Below are 27,295 nucleotides of genomic sequence, written 5' to 3'. Positions count from 1 at the left end.
TCAAGGCCTTGAGAATGGAACTGCTATGTCCCTAAAGAACTTTTACCTGTGGTCAGCTCCTGCCCAAGAACGTCCAACCTGCCCTTCCTGATGGCCTGCCGTATGCTTTTCAGACCTGCCTAGCCAGTGCCAAAATTGTGTAACCCATTCCTTGAGATAAATGTGTGTGTGTGTGTGTGTGTGTGTGTGTGTACACATCCTCGCACCTGTTTCCCATACGCAACGCTGACTGATTAAATACTTCACCATCATTAGCACTCGATGCCCTAGCCCACCTCTCATCCTACTGTTTGTGCCTCAGACCTTGTGGACTCTACTCATCATCCTTCAGATATCTCTGCATGAAATGGTCACTTCTCCCTTGTTTCGACCTGGGAAATTCGAGCTCACTCCCACTTTCACAAAACGAGAGTCTCACCATTCTCCGAATCTCCTTAGCTTTCTGTTTAGTGACATCTGAATGACACAGAACATGATCTGACTTCTACACTGCTCATGTCTGTTTGGTATTTCCTTAGGACGGAAGGTCCATGAGCATGTAAGACACGTGTCATACAGCTCTGAAGCTTCACCAATATTCAGTGAAGTTTCTGGAACAGCACCTCACGCTATCAGCAACGCAGCAGATGAATGGCGAATTGAGTGTTACTCTCTGCACATGAACAATAGCCAATCTCTGAAGCCACACAGACCTCAGTTTCCCACTCTGGCTCCGTCTTACGGGGTCTGTGACGACAGACAGTTACTTAATCTTTCAGCCTTAATTTCTACTACGTAAAACATAAAGTTTTCTCTTATGTAAAGATCAATAATCACCATACTGAGTCATGGCAAATAATAAGTGAGATCATGTATCTGGTATGTATTAGGGCCCACTGAAATGTAACTGCTTTGTAATTACTTTGGAAATGTTATTATGCATTAATTCATCAAATACACACAGTCCATTTTTAAGTATTTATTTGATTATAAGTGGAGGGTCTTTTTCATATATTAATTAACCTCTTGTCTTTATCTTTCCTTGTTTTTTTTCTTTATCTTTTTTTTATTACTATTTTTTGTTGTGGATTTTTTAGGTAGATTTTACATCCAACATGGGGCTTGAACTCATGACCCTGAGGATCAAGAGTCACATAATGTACAGGCTGAGCCAGTCAGGCACCCCAAGAGTCTTTATTCTGTGTTGCTGCTGTTGTGCTAAGGTACATCCTGTGGCCACTGGTTTGGTGTTCAAGCGGCACGTACTCTAAAGAGATCTAGAAAATTTTCTTTTTTTTTTTTTTTTTAAAGATTTATTTATTTGACAGATAGAGATCACAAGTAGGCAGAGAGGCAGGCAGAGAGAGAGGAGGAAGCAGGCCCCCAGCCAAGCAAAGAGCCCGATGCAGGGCTCGATCCCAGCACCCCAGGATCACGACCCGAGCTGAAGGCAGAGGCTTTAACCCGCTGAGCCACCCAGGCGCCCCGATCTAGAAAATTTTCAAAAATAACTACTAATGATGAGTTCAAAATGTTCTGCAAAAAAAGGAATTCAGAAAAAAAAAAAATGTTCTTCAAACAGTTGCAACACTACTTGGTGCACCTGACATATTTATCGCTCAGGAGGCCGCATCAGAACGGACAAAACCAACTTGCTCTTCCGTAATTCACCGACCCCAGTAAACACCTGTGAAGGTGTCTGCGTGCCCTCTACTTCGTGCAGAATGACTGAGAGCAGCTCTGCACCTGTGAAGTAGCACAGACAACGATCTCCACTGTTCACACTAACCCAAGAGTCAGGGTCTTTCAATCCTTTATATCAGAAGGATTCAATCAGAATCTTTCAATCTGGTTTTTCAAAATGAGACATTTCAGTCATATATAAAAATATGGTATGATAGATAATATTATCAAAAACTGAGCATGCACTTTAAAATAATAGTGGTTTTCAAAATTAATTTTTTTCTAAAAAGTTTTCATACAATTTCTCAACAGCTAACATGGCGAGTATCTGCAGAAGAGAGAGATGATAGTGACTCAATTTTTCTCATGCAGCTGACTAAACTTTCACGCTAAGTCATGGCAATGAAACCTCATGTCACATTGAGGGAATGCCCTAACCGCTGCAGTGATTTCAAGCATATTAGCTTTTTTTTTTTTTTTAATGTTTTATGTTTTTATAAACATATAATGTATTATTAGCCGCAGGGGTACAGGTCTGTGAATCGCCAGGTTTACACACTTCACAGCACTCACCGTAGCACACACCCTCGCCAACGTCCATCACCAAACCACTCTCTGGACACCCTTCCCCGCAACCCTGTTTGTTTTGTGAGATTAAGAGTCTCCGATGGTTTGTCTCCCTCCCAATCCCATCTTGTTTCATTTATTCTTTTCCTACCCCCTAAACTCCCCACGTTGCCTCTCAGCTTCCTCATATCAGGGAGATCGTACGGTAGTTGTCTTTCTCCGATTGACTTATTTTGTCAAGCACATTAGCTTTACACCAAAAATATTTTAGAGTATTTCTTTGCTACGATGTCAGCAAGAAAAAAGGGAGGTGCCATACTCTACAAGTCGCACTGCTGAGCAACCAGTCTAGACGAATCTCCAGATGATCTTATAAATGTTTCTTCCTACTGATTCAGACTCAGACCAGCACTGAAAGAGATTCTCTGTTAAACAGCCTTGACTTTCTGTTCAATACATGTTTTTTTAAATTTTTTCTCAAATCATTCCTTATACCTCAACTCATTATATCCAGTATACCCAGTACAGAGTTTGCTAAGTTTTCTTTATAAAAACAATTTTTATCATTTTCTCTTTTTCCCATGCTGTGTCTAAAGGTCAGTTACTTAAGTCCGGCCCACCTGCACGCTCCCCAACACAACTTTCTCTCCTGTGTCTTCCAAGTGTATTCCAATCTATTTCAGATTTCATGCTCTCTAATTACACAGTAACACCTTTCTTTAAAGACGTTTTCTTTGAAGATATGGAGCATGGATTGCTTGCTTCTATTTATTAAAATGAAGAAAACTAAACACAAGAGTCAAAACATGTGCTTTTTTCTGTTTTCCTAATAGTTTAAGTTTTGTCTCTTTTTTTGAATGAAAATTGCCGTCATTAAAATTGTAGCTTATTTCTCTCCTGATCAGGTTAGTTTTTACATTCGTCTATGCAATGCAACATTAAAATGCTTTCAAAGGAAACTAATTTGTTGGTGGTTTTATTTCCTACAGGCCATGATATTGCAAATAATTTTAAAGATAGCTAAATTATTTGAAGAGAATACATGCATGACAGACCGAAATTATAAGGAATACTCTTCATAATTAAATAAAATAATTGCTTATTTGGAGTGATGGGGGAAAAAAAAAAGAATTACTTACTTGGTGGAAAAAAAATCACTCCCCATACTATATATTACAAAATTTCTTTTGCAAACTTTTTTTAGGAACCATCTACTAGGAAACGCCGATGCATAAACAATCTTTCTTAGCTCAATCATGAATTTAATAATAATAACATAACAAAATAAATTAAATAAGTTAAATAAATATCATAGAAGCCATTTTACCTTTGCATTATAGGGAATGTAATGTTTTGATAGAGCTTCGGGAGTATGCATCCATGTTTTGTCTGCAATGAAGAATATGCAAGGTTAAATTAAATTACATGTTCCGAGGGGGTCATATTCATTCATTAGCATAAGGAGTCTGATAGGGGTGGGAGCACTTCTAAATCGTGATTGTCTTACTAAACTAAGAAAGACTAACTAGTCAGATAGGAGAACAGTGTAGCTGTAAAGTGCTTAGAAGATTCTTTCCTTGATATAAAAGTCCCTAGCTTTTCCTTTAAAAAGTATTCAAATAATGAAGTGATACTAAGTTTCTAAAGAATATTAAAAAATAACAACTCAGTGGAAGACAACTGTACCAATTACATGATTATGTGACGTCTTTCTTCTTTCCGTTTATACTGTCATGGTTTATAGGGTTTTTTAAATTCCCTAAACAATAAATCTTAAATCTTTATAATTTTCTTAGATTAGTGTAATAGAATATTAAAAATAAATGTGACTAAAAGGATAGAAGATACTGAAAATAATTTGAATAATAGAATTATTGCTAGAAATAGAAAAAAATATTTTTCGTTCAACTTTGAATTTTATTTATATAGTCTACACATCTTCCGAAACATTTGTGGACTGTGTAAGTGGGGAAAAAGCAAAAAACGTTAAACAAATAAAATCTGACCATTTTTTGGAAATTGCATTTGTCTATAGTAAACTTTTGAAATCTTCAAAACCTACTGTCTCCTTTAGCAGAGTTTTGCGAATATTTTATTCCTCATGGAATTTAAAAATTTAGAATCAATACTATGAACAGAATACAATCAAAGACATATTTTACCATGAAAAGTAGTTAGTAAATAAGTACTGAACAGAAATAGATTGCTAACAAAATATTTTCAACATTCAATTCAGAACATTTGAAAACGTTTGCTATCATTAATATGTTCTCAGACTGGGGGAATAGGAAGACAAAAAGAAAAAGGCCTATGTTTCTGGAATGTCAATTATTTCATACCATTTGAAAATAACACACTATATTGATTTTAAACACATTTGTGGGGTACAATGCAATAATCATAAGAATTTCTAAAACAGAACATGAGGGACTGATAAAAATCCCAAGCTTATGGAGAATTTTAGTGCTATTTTCTGACTACTAAGTGAATATGTGCTGGTTGAACTTGAGTGCTGTACTCTGAGAAGCGACACATTCTAGGCTTCAAAAAGCAATATTCACATATCGCCGTCACCATTAATGTGTAAATTTTTTATTTCCTGTAAGGATTTTAAATTTAATACAGTTTTTTCTTTATGACTTCTACTGAATAGTGATATGATTAATTCAAGAAAAATTTGTACTTTAAATCTAAGATACAGTCTTGCCCTTGTATATTAAAAGAAATAAGTCACAATGCTATACACCAGAACAATAAAAATATCAAAACAATAAGACCAAAGACCTACCTTCAGGAAACCTTAAAAAAAAAAAAATCCAATTTCTGTTTTTAACCCCTTAACTCAATTCTTCTCATGTCTCCTTTTCCAAGATACACAACACTGTTCAGAAGGACATAAAGTTTAGTCTGAGGACGACGGCTCACTCCAACCCTGGCGAAGAGGGATAACTGCTTTCTCCTGCAGCCACCACACTGGAAAGCTGATGACATTACCAGTTACAGTCTTCCATTAAGGTGACCTAGAAAGCGGCCAGTTCTGTCCAGCTGGTACGGACGACAGATTAATCCCAGTATGAAATGACTAGTGGGTAAGCTGTAATCGCTACAATGACAAGAACTCGGTGTCCGCATGATCACGTACTGACGGTCTGGTGGACGTCCAGCACAGGCCGGACACTGAGAAAACCCGAAAGATCTCTAAAACACATCCTTACTGTCCTCTGATGTATACTCTGGCAAAAGAAAAAAACTGGCAGAGTAAAACTAAAGCTTTATATTAACTCCTATAGATGTGCCTGGCCTTGAAGAGCGAGTATAGACAATTGTCTCCAGCCACGACCTATGCCCACGAAAGCCATCAGATATAGGGACATGGTACAGACACAGGAACACAGACATCTGGAATGTGCCCCCTTCCTTGAAATTGAACTGATCGCTAACTCAAGAGTAAACAGCCATGTAAGGGGAAAGGCCAACATGTCACAATATTCGGCAAGTGTCAAACCACCCTGACTGTAACAAATCCAAGTGTTCAAACGCATTTAGATGAAGAGCTCATCAAGAATGATGCAGACCGGGCGCCTGGGTGGCTCAGTGGGCTAAGCCTCTGCCTTCAGCTCAGGTCGCGATCTCAGGGTCCTGGGATTGAGCCCCGAGTCAGGCTCTCTGCTCAGCAGGGAGCCTGCTTCCCCCTCTCTCTGCCTGCCTCTCTGCCTACTTGTGACCTCTCTGTCAAATAAATAAATAAAATCTTTAAAAAAAAAGAAAAGGAATAATGCAGAAATTTCATTATTATTGTTATCACCAGAGCTTAGCATACAGGAAGCACCTTCTCTGAATATATCAAATTTAAACCTAAATGTTGTTGGGTGAATAGATGCATAAGGGTTATAAAAAGGGAAATAATATTTAAATACTGAATCTTAAGCACTATGCACTGTGATTGTATCTATTCATCAGTAGGTCAACTGGTAAGTTAAAGTGTAATTAGTTGAATTATTTAATCACATTTACTCATGTTCAAAATTTTATGCTTTTTTACTAAATTATTCAGTTTTGATGTAATGAATAGAATATAGGATTTTAAGAATTCAAAGAGAAGGCTAACATAAGAAAAGGAGCCATACACTGGGTATTCTATAAGACTGATGAACCACTGAACTCTCCCTCTGAAACTGATAATAGACTGTATGTTAATTAATTGAATTTATATTAAAAAATTAAAAAGTAATCCAAAAAAAGAAAAGGAGCTACAGAACAAACACATTCATTAAAATTTACTTGATAAATATGAAATTAGACCAGTTTTTACAGATCTCTTCAAAATAGTCCAAATAATGAATTTCTAATACACTCAGTCCTTTTTAGACTCTGTACCGCATTAGAGCATTTGCAAAGAGATCAGTGAAGTCACTACCTAATTCAATCAAAGAATACCAGACCAAATACGAACGGCCAGCTTCTGAGGTCCAGGATGGTTTAGTAAGACTGCACGTGATGACCATGTAAACTGGACACTTTTTTTTTTTTAAACTGGACACTTTTGAAAGAAAAGAAAAGCTTCTACTGACTGAAGACCATCTTCTCTGTTTAGAGTAGAATATACAGTACATGCTGATACCAGCTACTGGAAACATGACTGAATTATATATTCTCCAGGGGTACAATTACAGCTCCCAATTGTCAAAATAAATGGGCTTCTGTCATAAAATTCCATTTTCTACCTCAAATTAAAATTCAACCGATTAGCGGTACTGGTTGAAGCCGGCAGCAGGGGCTCTGAGAGTTTGGGTTAGAAAGGGATTTCATGACCTCACTAAACGAGAGCCATAACTGACTGGCAGGTAGAACTTCCAGTATCAAGTTCTAACGTGAAATCAGAGTAAAATATTGATCAATCCTCTAATACTCTAATCTTCATAAGGATATTTAATCATTAGACTTGGGGGAAAATCACAAGAAATTTTTAAAGACAGTGAGGCAAAGCAGGAAAAGAACAAGTGTTCCCATGTCCTGCCTCTGAAAATACCCCAATCTTCCCCACAGCCGTCCTGCCTCTGTCGTCAAGTCGCGCAGATACACATTGCTGGTTACTTGGGATTTCTCAATGAAAAACTCCAACATTGTCTTCAGCTAAAGAGAAATTAGAAATTGGGAGTTTCAACTTTAAAACCTTGGGAGAAAGGAATTGTAAGCAAATAAAAAAAGAGTCTAGAAGTGTTTTTTAAAAATAAGATGATGAGACGCTGGGTGGTTCAGTCAGTTATGCAACTGGCTCTTGATTTTGGCTCAGGTCATGATCTCGGCTCAGGTCATGATCTCAAGGTCACCAGACTGAGCCCTGTGTTGGGCTCTGTGTTTAGCGTGGAGTCTGCTTGTCTCTCTCCCTCTGTTCCTCTGCTCTCTCTCTCAAATAAATAAATAAATAAATGCTATCTTTAAAAAAAATAAAAAATAATATGATTAAAGTGATGAGTTGTGATGTAAGATTTTTATTACTTCATTAAAAATACTTCTATGTCTCATAGGATTATTTCTAGATTCTTTTTCTACCAGTAAAAAGAAATTTAAAAAGAACACTATATTACTTTCAGAATGTGTCTTAAATAGGAACCAAACTACAAATGACAACAAATGTTATTTTTGCCCTCTCCTTATTGAGAAAAATAAATAAAATAATAAATTCCTAGTTTCCCGGGGTGGAAAAGTGCCAGAAAGCTCACATTACCTAAATCCCTACTGAATACGTCACTCCTCTGTACCACAGTCAAACGTTGAGGACTCCTCACTTCCATAACAAGAAAAGTTTGTGCTTCAAGAATTCCATTATGTGTGCACAACTTTGTTGGAATTTTTTCCTGCATTAAATCAACAACCTTGTAATTTATACCTATTTGACTTTTATCAAACTTAGTCCCATGACCACATGACAGTCCTCAAACACTGAAAGGCCACACCAAAGGTTCTCAGGTTCTCAGCCCCATTCCTGCTCCAGGTTGAAAGTCTGGACATCACCCCCGCCTCCCTCACCGGCTTGTTACAATGTGTGGATCAATCCTTTAAAGTGAGAACACGCCCTGCTGAACTCCATGGACTAGAACAGAACCTAGTTTGTGCTTCTGGACTATTCATTTCATATAGCAGAAAATGAACTAGAACCTTTGATAACCACACAGTTCAGACTTAGTTCTTCGGCCATTTTTCACCCACATGGCACTTAAGGTGCGCCTTCCAAACAATGACAGTTGAAATAAGAATCAAAGCATTAGATTGTCTGGATCCCTGTTCTTCGGTGCACAGTATCTTACTAAGTTTATGGTGCGGAATATGAGCTAACTGGTCATTTCTCCCCCACGGATCTGCTGATTCCACCATATCAGTTTATCTCTTCTTGCTTACGATCACCTACACAATTGAGTAGCATTGTTTAATTATCCTTTCCCACTTCACTGACGGCGTATTAAACAGGACAGAGCCCTGCGTCTGTCACTAAACAACTTCTTACAGAAAGATAAGGACAGGGCACCTGGGTGGCTCAGGCTGTTAAGCATCTGCCTTCAGTTCCTGTCATAATCCAGGGGTCCTGGGATCGAGTCCCACATCCAGCTCCCTGCTCATCGGGAAGCCTGCTCTTTCCTCTGCCTCTACACCTCCCCCAGCTCACTCTCTCTCAAATAAATAAAATATTTCAAAAACAAAGGGAGGCAAAAAAAGACAGACAAGGTACATTATTTTAACTTCACTGAACTACATAAAACTATCAAATTTTTCAATCTTTCCTATGAGTATATCATGAAATATTTGTCAAATGCCATGTTTTACTGCCCCTTAAAAAAATAACATTTAACTAGCTGTTTCTTTCATTCCTATGCTGATAATTATGCTATATTACATTTATATTTATTTTACGTCAAAATCCTCAAGTTATTTTGGCCTCGTTGCTATCAGCTTACTTATCACCAACCCTCACATATTACTCAGTCAACAGGGAAGCAGATGCACACACATACAAACATGATTTTAAATCAGGGTACCCTCAAACACGCCCACGAGTTGAGTATTCTATGACTACACGATCCATTAGGACTAGTTTCGGATCACTTTATTTTTTGCAGTTTCACACCACAGAATAAAACTGCCAGGAAACATACCGTCATAAACGTATGCCGAGTTAAATGTACTAAACAACTCCACTCTCATTAGGGTGATAACCAAAGGTTCATTAGCAATGTGTGCACATTTGTGTTGCTCTGGTCTAACTTCATTCCTGAACCATGTGGTTTGATAACAGGAAAAACTGAGTCCTTAGCCTCTCTGCCCGATTTTCACAGTGATATTGAACTGACCCCCAGGCCCTGTAAATGGGCACACTTACCTTTCTTCCTGCTGAAAGCACGGTTCATGATGATCAGCCAAACAGATGTTCAGTTCGATCACACTTTAAAGCCTATAAAAATGACAAAATATTAAAGCCTAAATAAAGAAATGTTGACCAACCTCTTTTGCACATTGCATTGCATAAAATGCAAATGCATTTTCCATCACAAAGCCTTTTAAAATGTGTCTTAAATATTTATAAAGAATATTCTGAAATGCCCCAAAAGACACGGGGTAAGAATAAACTAGAGTACTCAATATTACAAATGGCCGAAGAGATAAGAACAGTATCTCAAATAAATTTCCTCCAAAGTTCATTAATTTTCTGGTCTTTTTCTTGCTGTACATCTATCATTAATTACATTTATCTGCAAATTTTAGGAGAAAGAAGATTAATACTTTCAGCCAATAGTCAAGAGATGTGGCACAGCTCTGAGCAATGATTAACAGCAGTAAATAAACAGACGTTTTGATTATGAAGTGGCAGTCGTGTCCCTCTCCAGCCAGGCTCTGCCAGGCAGCCCTGTGCCCCATAATGCTCTGGGCAGCTGCTGCCTGAGCTGTTCAAACCGAGATGATGGCATCCTACTCTAGTTTGAAACAAAGGAGGCAGCCCTGATGATCTCTGAATTTGCCTTTGGGATCATTTATCCCTCATCTTGAAGAATAATGCATGCTCACAGCAAAATAACTATGTCCCAGTCCTATAGGATCTACGAAGCTCAAAAGCCTTCCTTCATTTCATGCCATTTCCATCCCCTTCAGTTGAAACTGGCCAAGGGCTGTTTGGCCACAACCTTAGTATTCTCTGCTACGTGAATGGGCTGAGAATATTCCAAATCCTCAAGTACTGTCTCTTTTTTATCTTTTTAAGATATTATTTATTTATTTTTGGGAGGGTGGGAAAGCACAAGCAAGGAGGAGGGGCAGAGAAGCAGACCCAGGTGCCTGTACCTCTCTCTTTTAAATAATTCCTTTTTCAGTTGTTTTTCTTCCACATTTTAGTATAATCAGTTAGAAGGCACCAAGCCACTCTTTCCACACCTGGCTAAGAAATTCTCTCAGCTAGGATGCCTGGGTGGCTCAGTCGGTGAAGCTTCTGCCTTCATCTCAGGGTCCTGGGACGGAGCCCTGTCTGGGGCTCCTTGCTCAGCGGGGAGCCTGCTTCTCTCTCTGCCTGCCCTCTCCCTGCTTGTGCGCTCACTCACGCAGGCTCTCTCTCTCGGACAAATAAATAAATATAATCTTTAAAAAAAAAAAAGTTCTCAGCCAAATACCAATTTCATTAATTGCAAGTTCTACCCTCCATAAAAATACTAGAACACAAACGCAATTCAGCCAACTTCTTTGCCCACTTCATAACAAGAAATACCTTTCCTCCAATGTCCAGTAACATGCTTTATCTATGTTTCTATCTGGAGATCCATCGGATTCCCATCTACACACCTACCAGCATTCTGCTTGTGATTATTTATGTATTCTTTAAGAAGCTGGAGGCTTTCTAGCTCTTCTTCTCTGTTCTTTCTGAACCCTCGCCAGAATTGCCTCGAGTAGTATCACAGCGATCACCTTCTTCTAGGAGCACCTCAAAATTCTTCCAACTTCCACCCATCACCCAGTCCCAAAGCCGTCTGCACACTTTTGGGTATTTGTTACAGCAGCACCCCACAGTCAGCTCGGACTGCCATACAAAGTACCGGAATGGCATGACGTAAACTACAGAAAGTTTTAACTTGCAGTGTTGGAGGCTGGAGGTTTGAGATCAGGTGCCAGCTAAGTGAGGTTCCAGTGAGGGCCCTCTTCATGGCTTGTGGGACACAGCTTCTGGCTATGATCTCACATGACAGGGACAACCTTCTCGCTTTTCCTCTTTTCATAAAGATACTACCCATCACGGGGTCGTCTCCTGATGACCTCATCTAAACCCAAGTACCTTCCAAAGACCCCATCCCCAAATACCACTCTGGGGTTCAGGATTTCAACATGTGAATTTTGGGGGTATACCAACATTAGTGCATAGTATTTACAAATCTATACAGCAGTAAAACAAGGAGTGAAATTAATCTTGATAATAAAATCATTTTTGCAGTCAAATTACTGGTATTTCTGTTCAGGCATTTCTGCTCCCAATGAAGAATTAAAACAGTTAAGAATTAGAACTCGGGCTCTCTGTCTCTCTCTCTCAAATAAATAAATAAAATAAATATAAGAAATTATAAGATATTATTACCAGGCACTGTTTTATAGACTCAGGAGAATGACACAATCATACCACTCCTCTACTAACCTCACGCTTCATTTACCTTCTCATGGTTATGCCATTAATACGAGAAAGGTAGAGAATAGATTTAAAAAACTAAAACACCAGAATGGTTATGTCATTTATACTAATGATATAATATGGTTTCTACTCTATAATATAAAAGATATAGAAGTAATGATTGAAATTACTGTATTTATTATAATGTATTCATTCATTCAGAAATCATTTTTAATCAACAGTGCCAACCACTCTATAAGGAATGAAGGGAATGCAATATAGACAAAATATATTTGTCTCGTCCCAAAAGTTACTTTTCATCTAGAACCTAACAGACATGGCTATTGATTGATCATATCCTGAAAAGAATAAGTGATGATAACAAACTAGCACAAAAGAAACATAATTATCCAAATGTAAGGTCCAACTTCTCCAGAAAAATAAAATTATCATGAAGCCTATCAATCAGCAGATCAAATTCACTGTGTCTCCGGTAGACATTTTCAACAAGAGTAGATTGTGAAATATAAAGATGGAGTTTAATACCACATAATTTTAAATCTCGTGAAATTGTGTGTATTTTAAAATTAACAATATAAACTCTTTGGGGCAAAAAGACAGAAAGAAAAAAAAAAACTTAACATAACTGTATAAAGTTCAGGAGGCCAAATAAATAAAGGATGTGAAATGACGCTACAATTCTATGACTCTGAAATCCCAGAAGGATTTTTCACCTGCTCATAAAGCACATAGATATAAATGTCAGTGGGTACTGGACAAGCTGTTCTTATCATAGAAACAAAAGCCATAATTTCACTTTCCAAACACTAGTTTTTAGCATATTTATTTGATCCAATGACACTCTACTCTTCCTTGAGAAACAGGTCATAATTCCCCACTAGAAAATAAGCAGACACTGGCTTTGCTCACTATGCCCATGTACAGAATACAGTGTGTAAACATAAGTCGTTATTCAATATACTGTTTACAGGTTTAATGCACTCATAACATGTTTTAATGTACTTAAAGCGGAGGTAATAAGATATATATTGTTATCAGCTTACTTTATGTTAAGTTTAAGAAATGTAAGTTCTGGGCGCCTGGGTGGCTCAGTGGGTTAAGCTGCTGCCTTCGGCTCAGGTCATGATCTCAGGGTCCTGGGATCAAGTCCCGCATCCGCTCTCTGCTCAGCAGGGAGCCTGCTTCCCTCTCTCTCTCTCTCTGCCTGCCTCTCTGCCTACTTGTGATCTCTGTCTGTCAAATAAATAAATAAAATCTTTAAAAAAAATGTAAGTTCTGTATAAACTTAATTTCAATTTATAGTATGATATAAAATCTTTTTGGATAAACTTTTGATAAATATTGTCTCAATGGTACTTATACGTGGACACATTATTTCCTTATCAGTAAAAAATTATTCCTAAATTCTCACTAAATAATATATAGAGAATATAACATAATCATCTTTTACTAATTTTCCATAAAATAGCATCCCAGAGTAAAAATCATACAAGGTTTAAAGTATTGCAATTTAGATTTTCTATTTTTTTAAATTAAACATAAAATGAGTTGTTCAATTAAAGAAAAACAAAAACAAAGTCTGGAACAATATACACGGCCATCAGTGATGTGTGAGACTCCCCATTTAACTCTACTCTCTGGGACTGAATATTGAAGAGTGTGTCTCTGCGTGGGTCTGTTCATGCTGTACTTACTATAATCCTTTTTTTATATACATGGAATCCCTTGGATAATAGCAGCATGTGGTACGACAGGAGCACTTACACTAACTTCCCGAACGGTATATGCGAAAAGTCCTATCACTCACAGACCAAGCCAACCTTCCCTCGGACATGTATGCTGCTATCTCTCACGGTACATAAAGCTGTACAGACCTATTCAGCCGCTCCTACTTCTAGTCATGGTGGAGTAACAGGCTATAGTTCTCTTACTCTCTGAAACACAAAAAATGAGACAAAATGATGGGCTGGTGCATGGACATGGAAGCAGACTCCAGCAACGTTCCTAAGCTGGGACATGCCTGAGATGTGGTGAAATGAAGGTGACTCGTGGTTACAGACCAGAGCACTGGAGAGGGCAGAGCTCCACAGAAATAACTGAACATACCTGCAAAAAGCCTTATAATTTAACTTCGTAATGAACACTTCGTGAGACCGAGTAAAGGGTCACCCACAAAGATCAGAGACACCAGCGCCTGCAACTCACATTGGAGGCAACAGCAAGGGAGAAAAGCCTGTAATTCACAGGACATCAGCTGGATTACTAAGACGCACCTAACCATGTACATGGGGAAAAATTAAAGCTAGAATAAATGCTGCTTTGGCCACACTTAAGTGATTTTAAAAACAAGACCCAAAAGAATTAACCCATTTCCGAGTAACTTCACTAAATCCTAAAGCTATGTTCAAAATATTTTAAGGAATATAAAAATACTCAACACCCAACATGGTGAAATGCAGTGTGTAGCATCCACTTAAAAAAAAAAAATCAGGCATGCAAAGAAGTAAAAAAAGACAACTCATAATGGGGGAAAATCAATCAAAACTCATCCAGAAATGTAGATGTCATTAGATAAATCGTTTTAATCTCAAGTTTTATTTCAAATCAGTAATATATTGATAATACACTGTGAGGTCACTTGCTATTAATTTACTCTATAACTTTAACCTTTTGTAGACTTATTTAGAAAAAGGGGAAAAAAAAGTTTGGAGCCAACAGTCATTTCTTTAAATAAATCCAGCATATCCTACCAAAGTAAATTCACTGATATTTATAAACTAGCTCAGAAGGTTAGAGAGACGTTAATGAATGGCGGTTTCCTGCCTTTCAACCTGCTTCTCAAGCTCTTATTTGATAAATAAATAGCATTGTTACAACTAAAGAAACTACATATGGCATAATATTAAAACCTATAAAACAGCTAGTTCTGAATTTCATTTTACCCTCATGAGTATATTTAAAATCAAATATTCCTGGAATTCTTTCAAGGTTAAAATTTTAAAGAACCAAAAAAAAAAAAACCTGATTAAAACACAGTTCACATTAAATAAATCATAAGTCACTAAAATCCTGCTGTTCATCATGAGATCAGAAATGATGTAAAATGGGGTGCCCGAATGGCTCAGTTGTTAAGCATCTGCCTTCGGCTCAGGTCATGATCCTAGGGTCCTGGGATGGAGCCCCGTATCGGGCGCCCTGCTCAGCGGGAAGCCTGCTTTCCTTTCTCCCTCTCTCTCTGCCTACTTGTGATCTCTCTCTGTCAAATAAATGAATAAAATCTTTTTAAAAAAGAAATAATGTAAAAAAATGAAATCCAATCATCAGTTTTAGTTCCAGGAAGGGAAATGAGGTAGAGTTAAAAAACAAACAAAAACCAATAGTTGCTTCTCCTGTAAATGTATTTTTTACTCTCTTTCACTGCTTTTTTTGAATATGTAATTCAGGAAGGTAATCAGGAGAGAATGTCAAGCAATTTTAGATCCTGCCTTAACTCCTCCAGGTTGCTGAATCCTCTACTGTGGCTAATTATTGGAATGTCTTTGCTTGCAACAGCTCATGTAGCTTCCAAAATCCCACTCAGAGAATTCAGCTCATTTTTGACTCTTCTTGATCTAATTAGTGTCTATTGTGAAGATTCTCTGGTTAAATCTAAATTTTTAAGACACCTTATGGTATTTTTCTTTATTTTATGACTGTAATTTGCAAAAACTTTGCTTTTTAAGAGCAATAAATACTACCTAAGTGTAGCCAAGAAAACTAACCAGTAGACAAATCTGGAAATTTTACATTACTAGGAGAAGCCACATGATGTGATATAGAGGATATATATATATATTTAAGATTTTATTTATTTATTTGAAAGAGAATTGAGACAGAGAGAGAGAGAGAGAGAGAAAGTGCGAGTGCAAGCACGAGGGGGGAGGGTCAGAGGGAGAAGCAGACCCCCCCGCTGAGTAGGGACCACCCACCTACCACGTGGGACTCCAGGATAATGACCTGAGCCAAAGGCAGTTGCTTAACCAACTGAGACACCAAGGGCAAAAAGAGGATATATATTTACCATTTGCTGAGAAATAGCAACATTACTGTTTTCTGAAATTTCCTGACTTGGGATATAAGTGCTTATTGTTATTTTGTACTTAATTTACCATATTGATCCATATCTCATAACACTCATTAAAAATTCTTTACTCTGTCAATAGATAGATTTTGAAACCACTTTATGTGACATTATAGAAGTGGAGAAGGGAAAATAAGTATGACATGGACCCTGCTTTCAAAGACCTAATCATCTTTGAGAGATAGGGGAGAATGGGGACAAGCCCTATCAAAGAGAGCGATGCCACAGAAAATTAAGAGGATGAAGCACAAACGACTATCTCTGTCTTGTTCAAGGTCAAAGTTTCAGAGTGGAGGTGAACAGTCATCTCCCAAATGGGCAAAGATCAAAGGTGAGACATGAAATAAGGTTGTAGGCAGAAAGGCAGACCGTGTGCAGTACATGTCTAGGAAGGGCTTGGGCTCCCTGCCGCGCCGCTAACAGCCTCAGGGAGCACTCTCAGGGAGCACTCGCTGGCCCTCACTGGGGCTTATCCAGGCTAGGGCACAACACCCTTGACTGGGAAGGGGAAGGTCTGAATGGAACATCTGAGCATCTGGTAATGGCCAGATGAGAAAGGCTTTATGCAAGAAAACCTTCATTTACAAGGTCCAGAACACAGGGCTGGGGAGGAAAATAAAATCTGAACTTCCTCTAATGCCAAAAGTGAAGTCAAAGTAAGGACTACAATGAATCAAAAAGAAAAACGGACACATACAGCCTACCCTTTCTGACAGCTAAAGCCACCAAATTTGAACCCTTTACTCTGATAATAGCACTTTCTACTTTAAGAGGATTTTCCACATTTCCATAGCTGTGGGCGTCCATGTATTGTCCACTAAGTAAGAGTCTGGGCAGTAACTAGGGCGACACCGTGACACCACAAAATTCCGTGCAGGGACTGCGTCGTGCAGAAACAGCCTTCCGCACCCTGTCGTGGGGCCACCTCTCAGCACCTCCAGAACCGGGGCAGCCCTGACCGCTCCTGGGACCAAAGGAGCAGAAGCTGCAAGGAGGGGTCTGCTGGGAGCGCCAACTGCCCCAGCAGCCACGGGGCAGGGCCTGGGCGCCCGGGGCAGTGCCTGCAGGGTCAGAGCCGCATTCCGCACCCGCACCCGCACCTGGCAGGCTTCTCACCATCCGTTTCAATAATCAGATTCCAAGAATTCTCCTTAAAACGTCCTTTGATGATCAGTTAACTATTCTTCTTGCTGGGCTTTCTTCATTATCTCCTGTCCTTAATGGGGGCTCTGGCTACCTCACTCCGAAATGAGGGAATCACGCAGTAAATAAACAAGGTCAAGAGAAATATTTTTTAAGACAATTAAAACTCTGCAATATTGAAACAAACATTTCTATTTACAAAACATATGACTTCCCGATGTGTAGACAGAAGTGTCCTGGGTTTAGTTTCCCTCTGAATACCAGGTTTTGAAGTAAACTGCAGAAGTCTTACTCAACTTTTTCTCCACTTTTTTATCCTAACAATGGACTTTCTTTCCTTCTTATTTTGACTGTACACTTAAGAACTCTATCCTCTTAGACCTGCTGTTTTGATAATTTCTCCAAACACTTCGATATCCATATCCTAACTGTGAGAGGGAACCTGTGGGATCCAATTCCTGAAGTAACATTATCTTTGGCAAAACTATCCAAATTCCTTTGAAAGACCAAAATAAAACAGCTTGACTGCAGAATGAATGCTATCAGAGTCTAAGACTCACAACTTTCTGGATTTTTAAAAGCAGAATTTGTAAAATACATACGTTTTAAGATTCAGTTGATCTCCACAAATAAAGCAACAATACAAACACTTATAGTTCAGCTTCTAATCTTCTGCTTTCTATTACAATATTTCACTTTCTTGAAAAGAAACAGACCCCAAATGGAGTCACTTTTGCTAAGTCCCACCAAGACTTAATGCCTAAACTAATTGTGATTTCAGCCTCTCCCAGGAGTGGAATTTTAAACCAATCAGTCTGGAATTTCCTGGCCAGCATTAGTGAGGTCATCTGCATGATGAGACCCCCTGCCCTTCCCCCTCAGGGTAGGTGACCTTGCCAGAACAATGCTTTCTTTTCTTTTGCTAATAGCCTCCTTGTCCTGCCCCTTGGCTGCCTATAAAATCCTTATGTTTTGTAGGGCTCCTTGGAACTCCCTCCTATCTGCTCAAGGGGATGCTGCCTAATGTATGAATTGTTGAATAAAGGCAATTTGATCTTTATGTTTACCTCAGTAGAATTTTTTTTAAGAATCCAAAAGGATTCTTTTCATTTAAGCCTTTTGTTTTAATGTCAGCTGTTTCTAGATCAGTATTTTTACAGTAAGCACAGTTTTTATCTTTACATTAAATTCTAACAAATTATAAATGTGCATAGGCTTACCATTTTCATCATTTTATAGAGTTTTAAGGAGAATTTTAAGAAAGTCAAAGAGAGATGATTTCTTTTACCAGCTTTTAAAGCAGCCCTCGAAAGAAACCTTTCTTTGCACCTGGTGTCCAGAGCATTTCACAAGGTCAGCGGTTTCCCCGGAAGAGAACTGATGCACAGGAAAGCTCATCCTTGAAAACAGCTTCCAAATATTGACACGGGGAGATCACACTTTCCTCACTGTGAGAGCCGCGGGAGAGTACCTCTACCCCACACAGTACTGCTTGGCCACAACTAAAAATAACATCCTCCCTCCTTCACTATAATCACACATATCCTATTTTTAACTTCAGTGGGACTACCATATTCTTAAATTCTCTGTCCTTCCTGTGGGTTTCCACCAGCCTTCTCACAGACAAGCCACCATAAAACTTATCCTCAGGAATCTCTTTATCTCCACCACCAGCCTGACAATGTTGAACTTTACCCCAGCCTGTGAGCCTAGAAAATAACAAAGGTTAAGGAAGTCCCCCACCCCTCTGTGTTTTGGAAATGTTTCACTGCAAAGAACCACCCTTCCCCCAAATGATTTAGATAAGATTCAGGGCACTCCCCATGTTTACTCAAGACAGAGCCAGACAAAGACCCTTCAAATGCTCATTCTTAGCCTCATAAATGATTAGCTAAACTATTCCTGCCACTGACCAATCTGGGCAAAATACCTGCTACTTGACCAGACCAGATCTTTAGCTAAACTTCCCTCTTTCCTCCAGGATCTTTAACTTTCATCCACCCTCAGTTTAACAGACTCAACCCTTCCTTCATATAATCTTTCCTAAAAATAGGCTGGCCTGGGGAGAGCATGTTCTGGTCTGTTGCCCCTAATCTCAAGACTCCCACTCATCTACCTTCCCACAGGGCAGTCTCTCTAGGCTGTTTACTCTTCCCTACAAAAGAAAGTCCTTTCCTGCATAGCCTTTGAGACGCCTGCAGATATAGGGCTGGCACATTCTCCCCATTACAACCTCCCTCCCTCCTCTACTGCAGTAATCTTTCCACACAAGGTCTCCTTGCATAAATCCAGATTTGTTTTTTATTTGATGCTTCATGTGATCAGATTAGAAAGATTTCTGGCAACGAACCCCAACCTAGTTCACTGAACTAATTGAACTAATTTGAAAAATTTTTCCTTTCAATATATCTACTCAAATGGAGCTAGACCTCTCATTTACTTTCAGTAATGAATGCATTCATTTCAGCATAAAAGGAATTACAAGAATGTCCTAGAAAAGTAAATGAATCTGGGTTTTAAAAATTGTTATCCTTGCATCCCTAGCGTCTAGTTCCTATCCACAGTAAATAACTGAACTACAAAGCAAATTAACAAACTCAGTTTTCTAAAACGACAGCATTTTCTTGTAATATAAACATACATCTCAGCTCCCCAAATCTGTTCAATCATGTAACAATTAAAATATCTTAATTTGAGACTCTTAATCTCAGGAGACAAACTGAGGGTTGCTGGGGGGTGGGGGAAGGATTGGGTGACTGGGTGATGGGCACTGGGAAGAGCATGTGCTATGGTGAGCGCTGTGAAATGTGTGAGCCTGACGACTCCTGGAGCAAATAAGACATTATGTGTTAATAATAAGTAAATAAACAAATAAAATATTTTAATCTGAAGGTATTTTCAAAATTAGGAAACTTTCTAAAGTTGTTCAGTAATCGAATAACAAAACTATACTCTTATCTTGTTATACATACTGCACACAAGTACAGTAAATTGTACACATAAAAACAATGTAACTTTTCATCAAAGAAAACATTATAAGCAAGCCAATAATGATAAAGGCCATGATCGTTTTCTGAATGAAATATTTCTCTTCTGTTGGACAGAAAAGGTCTATTGAAACAATATAAGTTAATGAACAATTTGATAAAGCCATGGGTATTTTCCGACAAAAGTTCCACTAAAGTCAAGTAAACACAGTAACTCTTCCAATGCCAGAAATGAAGAAAACATTTACACCAATAAGGAAAAGGCAATATTCTTCTTTATCTAGGTTAAACTTTCCAAAGTAGATAAATTCGAAGAATAGAAGAAAATGAAGATAGTATTTAGCTAAGGACAAAGGAAGAAATATTTGTAAATGAGAAAAGAATAAGAACTCATTAATAGGTGAACACAAAGGAAAATATTAGTATTATTCTCGAGCCCTGTATTCAACTATAGATCCCAACAGTTAAAACTGGAAATTGTAAGACCACTTAACTCATACTCTAAAACCCACGGGGCTCCTTTTTTTTTTTTTTTTTTTTTTGCACTTTCTTGAGGAATTGACAAAGGTGTTTTGCCAAGACTGGCACATTCTAACCGACAAACCAGAAAAGATGCAACAGCAAAGGGATGTACCTGACATTAATACATCGATACAACACCCCACGCATCCCCTTCCCCACCTGTGATCATGGGCTGACCACAGACCAACCCCCAACCCAGACCACATGCTCCTCACACGCCCTCTTGCATGTGCGCCCCGTGTATAGGCCTCTCCCTGTACAACACTCCGTGTGTCTTGTAGGCGGGGAGGCCAGTTGTCAAGGCTTGAGCCAGCCGCTTCCCCGAGTGCTGCCTTCTGAAATAAATTCCTCCCTTTCTCTTTTCCAAACCCTCATTTCTTGAGATACTGGCTTCTCCAATGATGAGTTTATCCAAGTTTGTTCAGCAACAGGGTTGGCAAACCCAGTCAGGAGCTAGGTTTTTGATTTGTCCAGACCCCTTGGTATTCCCTGGGATGGAGCCGGTGGCCACAGCAGCGCGCTGGGGCTCACCGGTGCATTTTTGAAGTTAGCGGCTATGACAGGTCAACATGCAATGGGACAACACTAGAATAGCTACAACTGTAAAAAACCACAATAAATGGGACTAAATTACAGATCGGTATAACTCACAGATGAATTACTGAGTTTGAAGATCAAATGGGGGAGAATCTCCTAGGTAACTACATAAAAAAAAAGATATATCAAAGAAATACCAAGAGGATAAATGATAGAAATAAAAGTGACAAAATCTAGATCCTGGGAATACCATAAAGAGGGAAAAAATTAAAGGAGAGAGCAAGGCAGAGCTTAAAAAAAATGTATTAGAGAATTTTCACAGAATTAAAACAAATTATGAAAAATGTCAAACTGAAAGTTTCAGATCTAGGCATGCTAAAATTAAGAACAGTAAAGGCAGACTGAAAATACACACTTCCAGGCAGAAAAAAATGGCCTTAAGAACAACAAGAAGCAAATTAACAATAAAATTCACAGTAGTGACATGGTATGCAGAGAAACAGGCAATGTCTCAAGGTCTTCTACAAGTAAAGAACTTTGAACCATGAGTGTTGTACGGAGTAAACACAGTGATGTGAGGGAGTAAAAATGACCTACGAAGCTTGGGCCACTTGGCTGGAGACTCTCTCGGGTTTCTAAGTTCAAGCTTCATGTTGACACAAAATGAAATTTGGTCACTGAAAAAGTATAGTACTTTTACTTTTTCATACTCTGAAGGTTAAAAAAAAATACTGAAGACAACCTAGGTAGCATTAATATAAGAGAAACAAGTCCAGCTTCTTTTGTAAAAGATAGAAGCACTATATAGCATTACCATAGATTTTACTAAGGTATTCTATCTTAAAAACAGTAATTATTGGGGCACCTGGGTGGCTCAGTGGGTTAGGGCCTCTGCCTTTGGCTCAGGTCATCTTCCCAGGGTCCTGGGATCAAGCCCCGCATCAGGCTCTCTGCTCAGCGGAGAGCCTGCTTATCTCTCTCTGCCTGCTTCTCTGTCTACTTGTGATCTCTGTCTGTCAAATAAATAAATAAAATCTTAAAAAAAACAACAACAGGGGTGCCTGGGTGGCTCAGTGGGTTAAAGCCTCTGCCTTCGGCTCAGGTCATGATCTCAGGGTCCTGGGATCGAGCCCCACATGAGGCTCTCTGCTCCGCGGGGAGCCTGCTTCCTCCTCTCTCTCTGCCTGCCTCTCTGCCTAGTTGTGATTTCTCTCTGTCAAAAAAAACAAACAAACAAACAAAAAAACAAAAAAACCCAGTAATTATTAATATAGGACTAAAAAAGGAAGGAAAAAAAAAGAAAACACATGCATAGAAAGATACATGGATAGATAAGTGTAAAGAAAGACACACACACACACGCACAGCTGTAACAATCCAGAACTGAAAATCTAAATAAACATTTTCTACATAATGAAGTGCAGAGGGGGGGAAAAAAAAAAACAAAAACCCAGACATGAAATGTAACTTAGTACTGACTTATTGTGAGAAGTTACAGACTTTGAAATTTAAGGAATTAATGTAGGAACATTAAGAAAGGAAATGTGTCTTAAGACCAATGACCATTAACTACAATATATACACTTTAAATCAGTCAAAAATAACTTTTATCTGACAATAGGAAATGAAAAAAGTTAAAAACAAAGCACAGTAAACAGAAAATATGCAATAAGATGGAAAAATACAAGTCTACCCCATTTTACATTTGGCTTTGGGATCCAAATTAATGAATACATTGCTGAATAAGAAACAAAAGCTATAAAATATAAGAAAATATAAGAAATAATATATGCATATTTTGACTTACCCAAAGGAAGAATTTTTTGAAAAATATGCAAAAATAAAAATCAATTTTATTACATTAAAATTAACGATTTCATTTCAGAAAAGGTCACCATAGAAAAGGTAATAGACAAATGACAAATCTGAGAAAAAATAGTTTTTCTCTCTAAATCTGATAAGAAGTAATATCTAAAGTATACAAAGGGGCACCTGGGAGGCTCAGTGGGTTAAACCTCTGCCTTTGGCTCAGGTCATGGTCTCAAGGTCCTGGGATCGAGCCCCGCATCGGGCTCTCCACTCAGCAAAGAGCCTCCTTCCCCCTCTCTCTCTGTGTGCCTCTCTGTCTACTTGTGACCTCTGTCTGTCCAATAAATAAATAAAATCTTTTAAAAAAATAAAAAAATTTTAGGGATGCCTGGGTGGCTCAGCGTTTAAGCCACTGCCTTCAGCTCAGGTCATGATCCCAGGGTCTGGGGATTAAGTCCCACATCGGGCTCCTTCTCCAGCAGGGAGCCTGCTTCTCTCTCTGCCTCTGCCTGCCACTCTGCCTACTTGTGCTCTCTCTCTCTGACAAATAAATAAATAAAATCTTAAAAACAAAATTAAAAAACTAAAAACAATTTTTAAAAGTATACAAAGATTTTTCTAAAGAGCAGTAAGAAAAGTAGGCAATAAAAAAGTCAATAACCCCAAAGGAAAAGGGAGAAACGATAACTGCCAATTCATAGAACAGACAGGCCAAAAGGCTAATAAGTATATAAACACATCTGCAAACTTATTAGGAATCACCGAAACACAAATTTAAACCATATTAGTTTATACTAATGGGACTGAAAAAGACAGAAAATTGTATAATCCCAAATACTGGTGATGATGTGAGGTTGTTAGCCATGGTTCTCACATTTACATACTCAATGGAATCACCCAGGAGAAATTAGAAACTATCAAAAATCCAAGATTCACTCAGTTCCTTGAATCAGAATAAACGGTCCTGGCTTCAGTATTTCTTAAGAACTCATCAGATAATTATTATTATTATTATTTTAATATTTTTATTTCTTATTTGACAGACAGAGATCACAAGCAGGCAGAGAGGCAGGCAGAGAGAGCGGAGGAAGCAGGCTCCCTGCCGAGCAGAAAGCCCGCATCGGGGCTCCATCCCAGCACCCCGATCATGACCTGAGCCGAAGGCAGAGGCTTTAACCCACTGAGCCCCCCAGGCGCCCCCTCTTCCGGTAATTCTAGTGTGCAAAGTTGAGGAAAACAAGGTTACTCTTCATTCGCTACTGGTGACAATATATAAACAGCATAACTCATGTGAACAAAATAATACTGATGAACAAATGGAATGTGCATGTGCCCCGTAACTCAGAAACACCATTCCTGAGCATACGCCCCAAAGGAGCTGTCACAGGTCTACAAAGTACTTCTGTGAGAAATCCCACTGTTGTATGTGGTGGCAAGAAGCTGCTCATGACCTTGTGGTCTGTCACCAGCAGAAGGGACAGTGAAAACGCAGGGGATGTCATCACGGGGCACTGACAGAGCGATCTACTGCAGACAACGACCCCACAGGCACCTACTGGCATGGAGGGTCGCAGAGACAACGCTGACCAAGACAACTGGGGGTGAGCCAGGTTGGCCTTGCGCCAGAAGGTGCCTGCACGTCAAACAGTAGCGATTTGAAAAGAACCAGTGGCCGGAGGGGGGCGGGGTGTAGGGGATGGATTGGCCTGGTCCTGGGCAGCACTGCTGGTCCCCGGGCCTGTACATCATGAGACTGTGCGCCGCAAGCGGGTACAGACCAGGAACAGCCACATGAAACTACTGGCTGTCGTGAGGAGGGGAAGGGATTGGGAATGGCACGAGAGGGAATAAAATAGAGGAAAGACAGTGGCTTTGAATAGCCCTAAAGCGTATGGTGATTTCAATGCTCCACCTGCCACCAACAGGTACACCGCGGCCAGGGCAGGCACTCGAGCCGCTCTTCTCCAAGAGCACCTGCACGCCTGCGCGCACCTGCACGCCTGCGCGCACCTGCACGCCTGCGCGCACCTGCACGCCTGCGCGCACCTGCACGCCTGCGCGCACCTGCACGCCTGCGCGCACCTGCACGCCTGCGCGCACCTGCACGCCTGCGCGCACCTGCACGCCTGCGCGCACCTGCACGCCTGCGCGCACCTGCACGCCTGCGCGCACCTGCACGCCTGCGCGCACCTGCACGCCTGCGCGCACCTGCACGCCTGCGCGCACCTGCGGGTGTGTCACAGTCCATCCTGAGCCCCGTCCATGAGCCAGGCAGAAAGCAGCGGCTCCTCAGAGACCGGGACAAGCACCGGCACAAGTGAGACGTCTACAGGGGTGCTCCTACCGTTCCTTCTACTTCTGGTCCTTTGATACCTCACGGCAGCTTCCCAGTATTTTTGACTCTTGTCAAGTCACATCCCAAGGAGAAAATCTTGCTTCTCACGTCCCTGAAGTGACCGCTGTCGGCCCTCCCGCATATGCTCCTTTTTCTCCCATCTCCACCTATCAGCTGGGCAGGGGCTGGCGGCCCTTCTCCGGGGTTACGTTCCCGGACTCCTGGCAGTATGATTCGATTTATATCTCAAAGGGAGAGCTGATTGGTCTAATTGATGGATGGATTTTGAGAGTAAAAATGAGAGCTCAAGGACAATGGCTCCTTTTTTTTTTTAACTGAGTAAATCACAGTTACATTTATTGAGACGGGGACACCTGGGGAAAGCCAAAGACTTCCTCTTCAGCTCTGCTAGTCTGAGATACCCATCGGACATCTAAGAAGAGATCCTGAGGGAGCGGCTGGATACAGGAATCTGTAAGAACAGATACGACGTGTGAAGTTTCCAGTTGATAGATGGTGAGGTCAGCCAGGAAACGGCTGTAAACAGAAATGATTACTGAGTCCAAAGGCACGCCCAGTTTTTTTTTAAAGATTTTATTTATTTATTTGACAGACAGAGATCACAAGTAGGCAGAGAGGCAGGCAGAGAGAAAGGGGGAAGCAGGCTCCCCGCCAAGCAGAGAGCCCGATGCAGGGCTCGATCCCAGGACCCTGAGATCATGACCTGAGCCAAAGACAGAGACTTAAACCCACTGAGCCACCCAGGCGCCCCATCACACCTGATTTTATAAATTACACAGAATAAGAAGATCAACTATGAGACAGTTAAGGAATAGCCACTGAAGTCAAATGAAAATGAAGAAAAGTGTGTAGTTTTGGCATCCAAATGAAGAATGTTTTCATTGAGAAGATTAAATAATACTAAAATGTCTACAAAGGGGAAGCCCGAGAAATGCCTATTAGTTTCACAACATGGAAATTATCGGTGACTTTTGCAATGTAGTTGCAGGGGTAAAGGGACTCAGACAGATTGGCTGGTGTTGGTTCATGAGAATATAGGTAAGGTAGTAGTGACAGGAAGTAGAGACACTCAGTAATTTTTCTATAAATGGAAGCAAGCAATAGGGCAGGACTGAAAGGTGACACAGACTCCAGGAGGAGACATTTTGTGGTACTACTGTGCATGCATTTACACAAATGGGAAAATTTTTTTTTAAGATTTTTATTTATTTATTTGACAGACAGAGATCACAGGCAGGCAGAGAGGTGGGGGAAGCAGGCTCCCCACAGAGCAGAGAGCCTGATGCTCGAACCCAGGACCCTGAGACCATGACCTGAGGAGAAGGCAGAGGCTTTAACCCACTGAGCCACCCGGGCGCCCCCAGATGGGAAAATTAACAGGAAAAAACTGGTGATATAGAAGAGAGGATAAATGCAACAAGAAATTCCCTGAACAAGCACAAAGAGGTGTGGTCAAGTCCAGGAGGGAGGTGACTGTCCTCAGATTGAAAAGAGGCAGTGTGCTCCTCACAATAGAAGGCAAGGCTGAGTCACTGGAACACTTGAAAATTCTTAGTATTCTGCAGATTTGGTGATGAGGAAATACAGAATTTCTCCTCCCTGTATTTTCTCTTTTAAATAAGAAGTAGGTCATTAGCACGAATGAGGAAGGTGAAGGGATGTAAGATCAGAGAGGAGAGGAGGAGGAGAAACAGAAGAGGAGACGGAAGACCGAAAACAGTCATCCTGAGTACCGCGCAAATGGAAGAGACCAGGTGGCTGATTTTCTGGATAATTTTAATGACCTGATGAGGACTGCAATGGAAACATAGAGTAAGGCTAGTCAACACGCTCACACGAGTTCGTGGGTGTATGCTTATGAGTTTAAACCCTCCGGCCACGTTACCTACTTATCGTCATCAACGGGAGTTAGGATTTTTCCAGGCAAGTAAGAC

The 27,295-nt window shown here is 39.9% G+C and overlaps 1 protein-coding gene across 11 annotated transcripts in view; it reads right to left on the bottom strand.

Annotated features, from left to right (window-relative positions):
- The window catches only part of GULP1 (GULP PTB domain containing engulfment adaptor 1), a 260,500-nt gene that overhangs the window by 91,126 nt on the left and 142,079 nt on the right, over positions 1-27,295 (bottom strand). For all 11 annotated transcript variants that reach the window (XM_046018774.1, XM_046018769.1, XM_046018773.1 and 8 more), the window contains 2 exons: positions 9,605-9,676; positions 3,557-3,618 (listed from right to left, as the gene is read on the bottom strand). In XM_046018774.1, the coding sequence (XP_045874730.1) occupies positions 3,557-3,618; positions 9,605-9,632 (90 nt within the window). In that variant the 5' untranslated portion in view covers positions 9,633-9,676. The remainder of the gene's footprint in view (positions 1-3,556; positions 3,619-9,604; positions 9,677-27,295) is intronic.

This window comes from Meles meles, chromosome 9 (genome assembly GCF_922984935.1).
Source record: "Meles meles chromosome 9, mMelMel3.1 paternal haplotype, whole genome shotgun sequence".
Lineage (NCBI taxonomy): Eukaryota > Metazoa > Chordata > Mammalia > Carnivora > Mustelidae > Meles > Meles meles.
This window is presented reverse-complemented; position numbering and strand designations above follow the sequence as displayed.